At 41.4% G+C, this 15,584-nt stretch overlaps 1 protein-coding gene across 1 annotated transcript in view; it reads right to left on the reverse strand.

Annotated features, from left to right (window-relative positions):
- grk6 (G protein-coupled receptor kinase 6) overlaps window positions 1–15,584 on the reverse strand; it is an 89,459-nt gene that overhangs the window by 30,378 nt on the left and 43,497 nt on the right. Inside the window, exons 3-6 of the mRNA XM_060936491.1 lie at window positions 6,836–6,948; window positions 1,290–1,367; window positions 790–890; window positions 307–399 (exon numbers count right to left, since the gene is read on the reverse strand). Coding sequence (XP_060792474.1) covers window positions 307–399; window positions 790–890; window positions 1,290–1,367; window positions 6,836–6,948 — 385 coding nt within the window. The remainder of the gene's footprint in view (window positions 1–306; window positions 400–789; window positions 891–1,289; window positions 1,368–6,835; window positions 6,949–15,584) is intronic.

Consider the following 15,584-nt stretch of genomic DNA (forward strand, 5'->3'; position numbering starts at 1 on the left):
TCAGGGAAAATAAATGCAAATCAACTGCAGGGTCATATCTGGTTTGCACAAGCGGCTGTTTTATAAATAAACCTCGGCACCCAAAGGAATTACTTCGAGCTTCTCGGGAACATTAAAAGGAATTAACGTCACATCGTTTCCGTGGTACGATACGCTCATGAGACAAAATTTCTCACAAAGAACGCAGTCGACTGTTGAGGAGAAGAATTACGGGTTAAACTTGATGTTTGTTCTTAGCGTTTCGGAGAGCGTTCTGGAATTCGCTTGGTAACGTTAGCTGGATGAAGCTGAGGGGCGTGGCTGTACCTCTCGAGCCATTTCCATTGGAGGAAGCGGTTGAAGAAGATGCTGTCGAGGTAGTCGGCAAAAGGGGCCACGCTCAGGTAGTCATGGATCAGTCTAGAGTGCACACACACACACACACACACATGTTTTTCACGATCCTTGTGAGGACCTTCCACTGACATAATCATTACTGCAGTTAATTAATGCTGTGCTGCACCTAAACCTGACCATAACCTTAAGCTCAGCAATGAAAAGCAAACTTTTTGCCTCTTTTTTCTTTTTTTAATTTTTGTTTTTAAAAAAACCCACAAATGTAATTTCCTTGTGAGGACCATCCAAATGTCCCCACAAGGTCGAAACTGCCAGATTTTACTATCCTTATGGGGACATTTGGTCCTCAGTAGTAGATAAAACATACACATACACACACACAGTGAAGAAATGTTTGGTCTTGGTATCAACTAACAAATACGCCCAAATAAAACTCCTGTAACGAAGACTCACTTGGTGCACTCCATGAAAAGCTCTTTACACGCCTCCTGCTCCAAGCGCTCGGCGCATTGAGACACCATCTCCTCCGCCACCTCGGGGACGTGGTCCTCTGACTGCACAGGCATGTCACACACACACACAAAAACACGTATGACTTATTTGTAAGGACCGTCCACTGATGTCATTATGAACGCAGTTAATAAATGCTTCGTTGAAATCCGAATCAGACTCCAACCTTAACCTCAGTGGCTCTTTTATAGTTTTATAAATAAAAAATAGTTTTAAAATATATAATAAATAAATAAATAAAGCAGTTGTCGTTATGGGGGACAGCCAAAGGTCCCCACAAGTCAAAATTGTCAGATATTCCTATCCCATACACACATATACACACACAATTAAACAGAACCCAGGTTTGCTCCTCACTTCAGAACACGCACTGTACATGTACGCACTTTTGCTCACTGAATCGTTTAAGTCCGCGTTTACCGGACTCGTAAATAAACAAATACCTTTGGATTTAAATACTTTTCAAGGAGCTCCTGTCCGCAAACCTTCCTCTTTTCGTCTGGGGTTACTTCATAGTCAGCCTAAAATGAAATGAAAAGACTGGTAAATTTTACCGAAGGGTGGAAATGTGAAACGTGTCAGAAACACCTTTGTTTAACAAGCTAACAGGCTAACAAGCTAACAAGAACACCAAAGATTTACAGGAAAGTTACACTTAAAAAAAGAATTTTCAAAAACAACAACAAAAAAAGTGCTTGCTCACAGGATAGGAAGGAGCTATCCGCCCTCTTCCGCATACCTGGGCTCAGTGTTGCTGTGATTGACAAAGAGAACGCCCCTCCCCCGACCAGTTTTGCTCTTGTGCCTCCCGATCCTGTCAGGATTTGAACTCCTGACGCTATTTTTTTCTTAAAAAATAAAATTTTAAACATTTTTAATTAACTATTCCAATCTGATTCAATGACATTTTTTTGTACGAGCTCTTTTAAAAAAAGAATTTGCAGAATTTTTATTTTTGCTTTTCGGTGTTCGATGAACAGTGTTTCTTGGCAAATCTTTACAACGTGATCCATATTCACACGTTGTAGAAACGACGTATCAAGAATTCAGGTCTCATGATGCAATGTTTCTTCTTGTCGTATCGTCCATTTCTACTTTGTCGTCGTCTTCTTGTTGTATTTCCTGCACAAAGTGTCAACGTGGCCTCACAACTTCCTCACTCGCTGGCTGCAAACAAGAACTCTGTACGTGCTCGACCACAACAAAACTAGACTTGTCCCCAAAAAGAAATGTCACTTGCTTCAGTTCAAGCAAATCTGCAGGGTTTCCAGACCGCAGACAGTGATTCAAGCTCTGACTCGATCAGATCCCAGTCTGAGCTGGTGCTACACCGAGGCAGAAGATCACGCTGAAGAGCTTCATTGTTGAACTAAAACACGTGTGGCTTTGGTTAGTGGGTCAATTCTTTTACTTTCGGAAAGCCCCTGGATGCGAAAACACTTTTTGTCGTTTGTAATGTGTTTAGCATTACAGCTAACGCAAGCTGGCAGCGACTTTGGAAAGCAGTAGATAGTGATGGTGGTGGTTTGTGTGGGTGGAAGTTGCTAGTGGGCAAACGATGATATTTACATACAGATGTAGCTCAGAAGACTCAGACGAGCTTCAGCTCTTGCTTGGAGCTGAGCAGCGTGGCAATATCACACTTTAGGCTGTGCTGTTATTTGAAAATAATTCCCACCAGGATGCGAAAACAAAGCCTGTTACTGTCTTATAGCTTAACCCATGACGATTTACCAACAATTTTTCGATGTATTAATGAACAACACATCACACTTTTTAACATCTGTGAGACACGCGAGTTCCTAATGTTATAGCAACCTGACTGTTACAAAACACTGACGCTAGAGACTCCTTCCCGACATAAATGATACATAAACGTGTCCTGTTGGAAAACTTCACCGCATCCGCTCACTTACTCAGAGGGACGTATACAGCAGACAAGTTACATAAAATCTACGTAACGAGACCGTTGTAGACGGCATAGCTACTCCGGCCCCGTCTAGTCCAGAAGGAACGATCTAAAGTGCGACACCTTGCGCAATACAAGCTATATACACTATATACAAGCTATATACAGAAGCGATATCCACCCTAGGAATACCGACCTATTTACCAGAAAGAATCCAAAACTGCGAGGAATTGACCTTTTTGTTGAACTGCTCATTAAGGCTTAATTAGTCCATAACGTCATTAATAATTGTAATGAAGCAAATCTGTGTAGAAGTTATACTGTATGCACCCTAGGTCCCCCTACCTTCATGGCAGAAAGAATTAAAATCGGTGAAGAATTGAGGGAGAAGCAGCGATTTGTGTGGAAACTGCTCGTTAGGGATTGATTAATTACTCCATATCTTCATTATTAATTGCAATTATGCAAATTTGTGTAGACGCCATATGCACCCCAGGCAGACCTACCTTCCTGCCAAAAGGAATAAAAATCGGTGAAGAATTGAGAGAGAAGAAGTGATTTTCGTGAAATGTGGATGACGGACAACACATGATGGCATAAACTCATCACCTGTTGGCTGGATGAGCTCATAATCAACAAATAAAAAAAACGTGGCGTTTTATAAAGAGAAAAATAGAATCTTTGATGTGGTGACATTTCGGATCCACTCTGAGCTGCAACACACTCAGGGTGGATTATTATATATATATATATATATATAGGGTTTGTGGGCGGCACGGTGGTGTAGTGGTTAGTGCTGTCGCCTCACAGCAAGAAGGTCCTGGGTTCGAGCCCCGGGGCCGGCGAGGGCCTTTCTGTGTGGAGTTTGCATGTTCTCCCCGTGTCCGCGTGGGTTTCCTCTGGGTGCTCCGGTTTCCCCCACAGTCCAAAGACATGCAGGTTAGGTTAACTGGTGACTCTAAATTGAGCGTAGGTGTGAATGTGAGTGTGAATGGTTGTCTGTGTCTATGTGTCAGCCCTGTGATGACCTGGCGACTTGTCCAGGGTGAACCCCGCCTTTCGCCCGTAGTCAGCTGGGATAGGCTCCAGCTTGCCTGCGACCCTGTAGAACAGGATAAAGCGGCTACAGATAATGAGATGCAATGAGATATAGGGTTTGTGTTGATCATATACACACACACTCCCCGGCCACTTTAATAGGAACTTGTTGTTGATTCTAAGATCCCTGTTCTTGGCTGCAGGAGTGGAACCCAATGTGTTCTTCTGTTTTTTGTTGCATGCTGAGATGCTTTTCTGCTCACCATGGTTGTAAAGAGTGATTATATGAGTTCCTATATCTTTCCTGAAAAAAGCTTGACCTGCTCAATCTGTCCATTTCCCTCTGACCCTCTCTTATCAACAAGGCGTTTGTTTCCACCCACAGAACTGTCGCTCACTCACTCACTCACTCACTCACTCACTCGATGTTTTTCGCACCATTCTGTGTAAACTCTACAGACTGTTGTGTGTGAAAACCCCAGGAAGGAGATCAGCAGTTTCTGAAATACTCAAACCAGCAGTCCATCTGGCTCAAACCAGCACCCATACCACAGTGAAAGAAAGAAAGTCACACTTCACTGTGAGATCATAATTTTTCCCATTCTGATGTTTGAACATTGTGAACATTAACTGAAGCTCTTGATTTGTATCTGCGTGATTTGATGCATCGTGCTGCTGTCGAGGGATCGGCTGATTAGAGAATTTTTGCACTGTTTCCATCATGACGACAGACAGCAGACTGTAAACTAGATGACTCACAGACTAACTGACTAACTTACTGACTTACAGACTAACTTACTGACTCACAGACGTACTGACTCACAGAGTAACTTACTGACTCACAGACTAACTGACTCACAGACTAACTTACTGACTCACAGACGTACTGACTCACAGAGTAACTTACTGACTCACAGACGTACTGACTCACAGACGTACTGACTCACAGAGTAACTTACTGACTCACAGAGTAACTTACTGACTCACAGACGTACTGACTCAGACTAACTTACTGACTCACAGAGTAACTTAATGACTCACAGACTTACTGACTCACAGACGTACTGACTCACAGACTAAATAACTGACTTACTGACTCAAAGACTAACTTACTGACTCACAGACTTACTGACTCACAGACGTACTGACTCAGAATAAATAACTGACGTACTGACTCACAGAGTAACTTACTGACTTACAGACGTACTGACTCACAGACTAACTTACTGACTCACAGACTAACTTACTGACTCACAGATGTACTGACTCACAGACTAATTTACTGACTCACAGATGTACTGACTCACAGACTAACTTACTGACTCACAGACGTACCGACTTACTGACTCACAGACTAACTTGCTGACTCACAGACGTACTGACTCACAGACTAAATAACTGACTTACTGACTCACAGACTAACTTACTGACACACAGACTAACTTACTGACTCACAGACGTACCGACTTGCTGACTCACAGACTAACTTACTGACTCACAGATGTACTGACTCACAGACTAAATAACTGACTTACTGACTCACAGACGTACTGACTCACAGACTAAATAACTGACTTACTGACTCACAGACTTACTGACTCACAGATGTACTGACTCACAGACTAAATAACTGACTTACTGACTCACAGACTAACTTACTCACAGACTTATTGACTTAAACTAATTTACTGGCTCACAGACTAACTTACTGACTCACAGAGTAACTTACTGACTCACAGACTTACTGACTCACAGACTAAATAACTGACTTACTGATTCACAGACTAAATAACTGACTTACTGACTCACAGACTTACTGACTCACAAACTAACTTACTGACTCACAGACTTACGGACTCACTAACTTACTGACTCACAGAGTAATTTACTGACTCACAGACTAATTTACTGACTCACAGACGTACTGACTCACAGACTAAATAACTGACTTCCTGACTCACAGACTAACTTACTCACAGACTTACTGGCTCACAGACTAACTTACTGATTTAATGACTCACAAAGTAACTTACTGACTCACTGACTAAATAACTGACTTACTGACTCACAGACTAACTTACTGACTCACAGACTAAATAACTGACTCACAGACTTGCTGACTCACAGACTAACTTACTGGCTCACAGACTAACTTACTGATTCACAGACTTACTGACTCACAGACTTGCTGACTCACAGACTAACTTACTGATTCACAGACTTACTGACTCACAGACTTGCTGACTCACAGACTAACTTACTGATTCACAGACTTACTGACTCACAGACTTGCTGACTCACAGACTAACTTACTGATTCACAGACTTACTGACTCACAGACTTGCTGACTCACAGACTAACTTACTGATTCACAGACTTACTGACTCACAGACTTGCTGACTCACAGACTAACTTACTGATTCACAGACTTACTGACTCACAGACTTGCTGACTCACAGACTAACTTACTGATTCACAGACTTACTAACTCACAGACTTGCTGACTCACAGACTAACTTACTGATTCACAGACTTACTGACTCACAGACTTAATAACTGAGTGATTTACTGACTTAATAACTGTTCCACGATATTCAGTAAAACAGTGACAGAAAATTGGGCAGAATTTGGCTAAACACGGTGAGAAAGCTCAGTGGAACTGAAGTTACCTCGCTAACTAACGGCTCGTAACGCTGAGTCTAGATGACGAGCCGGACCAACTTCCTGCCTCGTTCTGCAACATGATATGCAGAGCTTCACTGTTTATGGTTGAAATCATGTTCCTGCAGTTATCTTTGTGTGTAATGTTAGACTATCACCATGGCAACCATGGGATTTACGTACACAGACGTGGACATGGTTCCTGTTTATGGAAAGTTTTGTAAGGAGGCAAGGAAAGATGAAGATTTGTTTAAGACTCTTTGGACTAAAAGGTTTCATGGGAACACTGACCAAAAAAAAAAAAAGGAAAAGGAGGAAAAGAAGAAAGGAGGAGAGGTTCTGTTTAAATTCCACAATTGAAACCAGCAGTCACAGTCATACCACAGCATCCAGGAACTTGACGCAGCGCCTCAGCTCCGGTCTGGTGTCACAGAACTGGCGGAAGAGCATGCGCCCGATTGGCTGCCTCTCGCACAGGCTATTGTAGTCTTTTTCTGTGGAAGAGATGCATGACGGGTCAGGAAGCAGGTTAAAAGGGAGGCTTTATAACTCACAGTATATAGTACACAGATGCGCAAAGCACATGAGTAAATATCACTGCAGCCAGTCGATGAACACAATAAAAATCAATAGCACTCTCCTCTCTTCCTCTTCTCTCCGCCTGTACAAGAAACCTCAGGGACACGACCATTACATGACTCCAAAACGGATGTGAGCATCGACATCAACATCATCCTATCGCAGGCCGTCTCCGAGCTTGACGCATGACGGCTTACGAACGTTAACGTAAAATGGAGGATGTGTACAGCCCTGAATAGTAGAACCTGCGTTTCAAAGTTTTGTTTTTTTAAATCCCTAGTGTGTGTGTGTGTGTGTGTGTGTGTTTTTAACAGAATGCAGCCAGAGGCACTCGTGAGGACACACTCTGACACCGAGCTTGGAGCTACGCTGTGCGGTAAGAGCGGCACGCACTGGCTCGGGGGCTGGAGGCGGATTTGTATGAGCTGCTCAGGTGGACGGTGAAAGGTTCCAGGGTTTTACAGAGGCAAATGGGAATGTGTGTGGGCCTACATCAGCTCAAGCGGCTGTGTGTGGGAGGCTGGTATTGATAGCAGCGCTGCAAAAATACGTCGAAAGCTCTTGAGCCCTTCCTGCTCGGCTCGAACATCTACAGGTGCATTATTTCTTTTTTTCCGCCGCCACTTTATGGCTCATGCGCACGGGCTTGCGTCAAACATCAGGATGCGAGGCAAGGCGTTTGTTTTCTTTAGCGCAGCTTTCTCTATTTAGGAGATGCAGTTACTGAAAGACCTACAAGGATCCTACAAGACGGTACCGCCGAGGCAGTTCTTCGGCGAGGAAATCCGGATCCGAAATATCACTCGTTAAAAATGACAGTGGAAACGGTTGAAACGTTTCATTAATAATTCCATTTAACGGCTGTCCTGAGTTGGTCTGTGTCTCTGTCTGTCTGCATGATGATGAAATCCAATCTGCAGTGAGGAAAAAACAAAAAACAAACAAACAAACAAACAAACAAACAAAAAAAACGGACCCAATGTCCTGAAGACGAATTGGAGGCTCATTAACAGTCGCCATATAAAACAGACACATTGACTGAAGGCCCTCGGGCCCTCATATGGAAGCTGAGGGCCTATTAGGGCTCGACGAGCGGAAATTTAATCTGTTCATATCTGATGCTAAAAGGTCAGCAGTTAGTTGTGACTGTGCCTGGAGGAGATGTGATGGTTCTTCAGAACGACGGGACAGTAATGGATGTGTGGAAATGAAAGAATGAATGAATTGGAATAATAAATATATAAATAAATAAAGTTAGAGCTTGCACAAAAAAATCACTTGCATTACAAATAAAATATGTCTAATAAATAAATTAATATAAATATCGCACAAGAATAAATGAAATTCAAGCCTAAACTCGACTCTCGTAATGTAAACATTTCCAGTTTCCTACAAAAAAAGTGTCATAAAAATTTTTCCATATCCAATTCCAATCTTTTCCCTTTCTTTCACGAGTTCATTCATTCACATCAGTCCGATACGATCCTGGATATCGGATCGGTGCTGTTTCTAATCCTAACCCATGAAGAAATATTAGACAATTCTTGTGACATGAAAAATGTCACATTAGCACGTGCTTTTCTGCATTTTTTTTGTCGCTAAATGTGGAAGCTGCAAGTTTCCTGATTTGCAAATCAAAATGGCCGTTACGTTCTTGCAAAAGGGCTGAAATTATTCATAATTTTAACCACAGGATTAAATCACCAGGAATCAGCGCTTAAAGTCGACTGAAATGTGACGTTCAGGAGTTTAGCACATAAACACTGCAGGAGATGAAAACTGAACACTGCGATCCGATCTCCTCGCTGGTGATGTACAGTGTTGTGTCTAAAGCAACAGATTTTATGTAGAGTCTTTTAAAAGATGCCTTTCAAAAGAAAAAAAGTGTTAAATGATGGATAATAAATGTTCTTACTAAAGTTAAATTTTTTTTTAATTAAAAAAAACAATTAAAATATAAAAATTAAATCCTGTCCTGATCTGTTTTTGGTATTTAAAGCTTTACCGTCTCCCCGCAGTGTTGTGGCGTTTTCTAAAGCTGTGGTTCTCTCAGGCGGTTCCGGGGCTCGGTCAGGTTCTACTTCTGTTACAGTGGTGTGAACCACAAACCCACCATTATGAAGGTCATCAGTATAATTAATGTTATTTTTTATCATGTTCAGGAATCTAATGACAATTTTATTAAAAACAGGTTTTCTGGCTCTGATAGATAAATATAAAATATTTTTTAAAAATTGGAATAATTTGTAAAATAAAACTGAGGGATCAGTTATGTATGAGATGGTATTTACTAACTGACTTACTGACTCAAGGACTAACTTACTGACTCACAGACTTATTTACTGACTCAAAGACTAACCTACTGACTCACAGACTTACTGACTCAAAGACTAACTTACTGACTCACAGACTTACTGACTCAAAGACTAACTTACTGACTCACAGACTTACTGACTCAAAGACTAACTTACTGACTCACAGACTTACTGACTCAAAGACTAACTTACTGACTCACAGACTTACTGACTCAAAGACTAACCTACTGACTCACAGACTTCCTGACTCAAAGACTAACTTACTGACTCAGACTTACTGACTCACAGACTTACTGACTCAAAGACTAACTTACTGACTCACAGACTTACTTACTGACTCAAAGACTAACCTACTGACTCACAGACTTCCTGACTCAAAGACTAACTTACTGACTCAGACTTACTGACTCACAGACTTACTGACTCAAAGACTAACTTACTGACTCAAAGACTAACTTACTCACAGACTTACTGACTGAAAGACTAACCTACTGACTCACAGACCTACTGACTCAAAGACTAACTTACTGACTCACAGACTTACTGACTCACAGACATACTTACTGACTCAGACTAACTTATTGACTCACAGACTTACTGACACAAAGATTAATTTACTGACTCACAGACTTGCTGACTCACAGACTTACTTACTGACTCACAGACTTACCGACTCAAATACTAACTTACTGACTCACAGACTTACTGACTCAGACTAACTTGCTGACTCACAGACTTACTGACTCAAATTCTAACTTACTGACTCAGATTTACTGACTCACATACTTACTGACTCAAATACTAACTTACTGACTCACAGACTTAATTACTGACTCAGACTAACTTTCTTACTCACAGACTTACTGACTCAAATACTAACTTACTGACTCAGACTAACTTACTGACTCATTGACTCAAAGACTAACTTACTGGCTTAGTGACTCACAGACTAATTTACTGACTCACAGACTAACTTACTGACTCCCAGACTTAATAACTGAGTGATTTACTGACTTAATAACTGACTTAATATTTAAATTAATGACTGACTGGCTCACAGAACTAACTTATTGACTTACAGGCTTACTTACTAGCTTACTGACTCACAGACTTACTGACTCACAGACTAATTTACTGGCTTACTGACTTAATGACTGACTCACAGACTTACTGACTCATTCACTCACAGACTTAATGACTCAGAGACTTAATGACTGACTGACTGACTGAACAATTGTCTTACTGACTCACAGACAGTCTCACCCATTGTATCTAGTCTTGTCATCAGCTTCAAATAGCTGAGAGATTTCATGAAATTAGCAACATCATGTGAGTTCATGTGGATTTAGTGGGTTTTTTTCCCATTGGATCTACTGACGGGTTTCCGCCCCCCACCCCGTCTGTAACCAGAATCCACCCGAGATGTTCTGTTATGATTCTGCTTCTCTTTCTACCAACAGACCCCAAACATAATTTCATGACTGAATGTAAACGATCCGATCTGTGCCTCTTGTTTCTTTGATACTTGTGTATGTTCCCTTTATTTGTTTGAGCTTGTTTACATTAAAATCCAGTAAAACAACATTTCTGTAAAAAGTTACGGCGGGTTTCTTCGACCTTCCCACAGTGCTGAATGTTAATGTACAGTAGTGCCGAAGGAGCAGAAGGAGGAAACGTGTCGGCCAGCGTAAACAGGACAAAGGAAAACCCATTAATGGGCAAAATTGCTGACCAGGTCCATTTATTACACAAAACTCATCAGGAATTTCCTTGTGTTATGCCACATGCACTGTAAGACAGGAAGAAGCCTTTACACACACCACTCACTCCATTCTGAATCCGAGAATGGAAAACTGACTCCGTTTTACTGAACAATCAATGGGAAAAACAACACTTTTTATTAAGAACCATCAAAGAAAACAACTACAGAATTTTATTTATAGCTTGTTTTGATGCTCGAGGTAAAAAAAAGGCATCACGCTGCAGCTCTGGTCCCTTTGGGGCGCAATATAAGCCCTCGGAGAGGTTAACTGCGTGCCAGAGTTGAGCTAATTATGGACACTCTGATCCAGAGAGAACAGTTTGATGTAGTGGTGCTGCCAAAGAGCCAGGACTCCAGAGTCTCGTCTCTGACCTGATAATAACATCCTGGCGATTGTGAAGGTCTTCATATGACATACAATGTATGGGAATAATAATAATAATAATAATAATAGGAGCACTATCTTGTAGCTGTATGATAAATGAGACGAGAGAGGAAAATAAAAGCGCAGGCATGTAAAGGGAATTGTAATTAACCCCCAAGGCGGCTGTTTTATTTTAGTAAAGTGGCCGATGGGTCATATTTTCCCCAAAAACCCGTACGGATTTAACCCGTGAACTTATAGTGGTGGTTGAAAGTTTGTGAACCCTTTAGAATTTTCTATAATTCTGCATAAATATGACCTAAAACATCATCAGATTTTCACACAAGTCCTAAAAGTAGATAAAGAGAACCCAGTTAAACAAATGAGACAAAAATATTATATTTAGTCATTTATTTATTGAGGAAAATGATCCAATATTACATATCTGTGAGTGGCAAAAGTATGTGAACCTCTAGGATTAGCAGTTCATTTGAAGGTGAAATTAGAGTCAGGTGTTTTCAATCAATGGGATGACAATCAGGTGTGAGTGGGCACCCTGTTTTATTTAAAGAACAGGGATCTATCAAAGTCTGACCTTCAGAACACATGTTTGTGGAAGTGTATCATGGCACGAACAAAGGAGATTTCTGACAACAAAGGAATTCAAGACCATTGTTACCCTCCCCAGGAGTGGCCGACCAACAAAGATCACTCCAAGAGCAAGGCGTGTAATAGTCGGCGAGGTCACAAAGGGCCCCAGGGTAACTTCTAAGCAACTGAAGGCCTCTCTCACATTGGCTAATGTTAATGTTCATGAGTCCACCATCAAGAGAACACTGAACAACGATGGTGTGCATGACAGGGTTGCAAGGAGAAAACCACTGCTCTCCAAAAAGAACATTGCTGCTCATCTGCAGTTTGCTAAAGATCACGTGGACAAGCCAGAAGGCTATTGGAAAAATGTTTTGTGGATGGATGAGACCAAAATAGAACTTTTTGGTTTAAATGAGAAGCTTTATGTTTGGAGAAAGGAAAACTGCATTCCAGCATAAGAACCTTATCCCATCTGTGAAACATGGTGGTGGTAGTATCATGGTTTGGGCCTGTTTTGCTGCATCTGGGCCAGGACGGCTTGCCATCATTGATGGAACAATGAATTCTGAATTATCCCAGCGAATTCTAAAGGAAAATGTCAGGACATCTGTCCATGAACTGAATCTCAAGAGAAGGTGGGTCATGCAGCAAGACAACGACCCTAAGCACACAAGTCGTTCTACCAAAGAATGGTTAAAGAAGAATAAAGTGAATGTTTTGGAATGGCCAAGTCAAAGTCCTGATCTTAATCCAATGGAAATGTTGTGGAAGGACCTGAAGCGAGCAGTTCATGTGAGGAAACCCACCAACATCCCAGAGTTGAAGCTCTTCTGTACGGAGGAACGGGCTAAAATTCCTCCAAGCCGGTGTGCAGGACTGATCAACAGTTACCGCAAACATTTAGTTGCAGTTATTGCTGCACAAGGGGGTCACACCAGATACTGAAAGCAAAGGTTCACATACTTTTGCCACTCACAGATATGTAATATTGGATCATTTTCCTCAATAAATAAATGACCAAGTATAATATTTTTGTCTCATTTGTTTAACTGGGTTCTCTTTATCTACTTTTAGGACTTGTGTGAAAATCTAATGATGTTTTAGGTCATATTTATGCAGAAATATAGAAAATTCTAAAGAGTTCACAAACTTTCAAGCACCACTGTACCAGCGTGATGGACTAGTGTCCGAAAGTGTTTTTCATTTTACCAATGAGCTCACTATATTGTCCTCTATATAGTAATTCCCTATATAGGGAGTAGTGAACGAGTGAGCAATTTCAGACACAGGGTCTGTCTTCTAATGAGGAAAAATAACAAACAAAAAATGCCTCTTAACGTGGAATTCCTAGTCATAAAGTCAGGGAGGTGTACTTTACAACATGACGTTGTGTCAACATAGTCTACAGTCAAAAGAAAAAACAAAAAAACAATAATTTCACTCCTTTAAAAAAGTTTATATTATTTTTGATCAATCAAAACTAGTGCTGTCAAAAATGTCACGTTATTAACGCATTAACTTGACTCAATTTTAACGGCGATAATTTTTTTATCGCGAGATTAACGCTCTGTGACATGATGTAGGTTTTTCATAAGCTTTTGAAACTGCCAGGAACTTGGAACAGAGACTTTGCTTAGAAAACCGATAGCAGCTAGACTGTAATGCCGTGCCGCGCCGCACAGCCAGAGTCCTCTGCCCTCCCCCCAAAGAACCAGCGCGGGTAGGGCGCGATAGTAGAGATGGGATTTATGGCTCTTTGATGGGATCCGCATCTTTGTGATCCGTTCTTTGAAAAGAGCCGTTCAAAAGACTGGCTAATTTGGCTCTTTTTAAATATTTATTCAGTTTTAAGAAGACAGCGTCTAAAGAAGCCAGATCCCTCTGAACTGTACTCTCAATGCTATCCCAGAAATCCTTCCTGTAATATGCAAATTTGGCCGTCTCTGATTGGACAGCGCGACGCATCAACAGACAGAAAGTGTAAAAGTACAAAATGTGTTCAGTGAGCTGAAACAGTAAAGATCAGATTCAATGCAATATTTATCAATGAACAACGGAGATTAAAAAAAAAAGATGGATAATTCAACAGTAGATCATTTCACTCATGGTTCTCTTACTAGCCCCGCGCCGGTGCTCGGCTTAGGTTTCACTTTGCAGTGGTTGTGTCAAGACGTGTTATGCTTTGCAATAAAAAAAAAAACATTGGTACAAAGCAAGCCCATGCACTTTTTTATGCTGATAAGAGAATTACAATGGTTTTTTATGTGACAAAAATGTGTGATTAAATTGCGATTAATCGCGAGTTAACTATGACTGTCGCGACATTAATCGCGATTAAATATTTTAATCGGTTGACAGCACTAATCAAAACATTACAACAGACACCTCACTTTGTCTTCAGCGCATTTAAGAAATTCTGTCGACCAAAAATGTCTTAAAAATAATGAAATGAAATGTTTCAACATTAAAAAAGACTATAAACAGTAATCAATAAGCCGTAATAAATCTATATAACAAAGTCGGTCTTTGGTGTGAGATGACCCTTTGCTTTAAAAAAAAATCCGTCTGAGGTCCAGTGAGTGCAGTTTTATGCGGAAATGATCTGTAGGTTTTGCTGAGCATCTTACAGAACCAGCCGCAGTTCTTCTGGACACTTTGGCCCAATCCCAATTCTAATTTCTACCCCTACCCCTCCGCCTTCCCCTCCGCCTTCCCCTTGGCCCTTCCCCTTGAAACTGAGCTACAAGGGATAGGGCTTGAAATTCAACCCTTACGTATTGGGATAGCCCTTCAACGATCGCATACGTCATCGCGTACCTCCGTCAGCGTTTACGTTAGCAAAACGCGACGCGTCATTGGCTGCGACCAGCCGCTACAGTCAGAGCCAGAGGCAGAAATCTCTGCTGGCAGGGTGTAATTTGTTAACTAACACCACTGAATGGGATATCTTTGGCGCTTCGTGCACCACATCCGACAGAATGAGGTGTCAGAACACTCATGTAAACAATAAAAGCGAGAATAACAGAACAAAACGTACGCAGTCAAGCAACCGAAAACAATACTCACTCCCAAAGCTTTTTAGCAGCAGCTTGGATTTCAGAAATCGCTGCTCATTCTCAGCTCGAAAGCGAATCAAGCGGCGTGTTTCCTCTGGATAACAACTTAAAACACGTAAATAATGGAGAAAATACATTTATGACAATCTTTCGCCGCGGGAACCGCCATCTTTCTGAAATCCGCATGAAATCTCGCTGAAATCCGCATGGCATTGTGGGAAATCACTCAAACCCCTTCGTTCGGAGTCTGCTCCAGGAAAATCTCCGTTTGGAGGGGTACAGAAGCCCTACGCCTTCCCCTACCCCTCCGCGTTAACTGGGATTGGGATACCCCTACCCCTTCACGTGAACGCGCAAAATGGAGGGGAAGGGCTAAGGGGTTGGTCCAAGGGGTGAAATGGGATTCGGCCTTTGACTGCCACACTCACTTCTTCATTTTACACCAGTAGCCTTCATTATG

Source organism: Neoarius graeffei, chromosome 12, assembly GCF_027579695.1.
Source record: "Neoarius graeffei isolate fNeoGra1 chromosome 12, fNeoGra1.pri, whole genome shotgun sequence".
NCBI classification, from domain to species: Eukaryota; Metazoa; Chordata; class Actinopteri; order Siluriformes; family Ariidae; genus Neoarius; species Neoarius graeffei.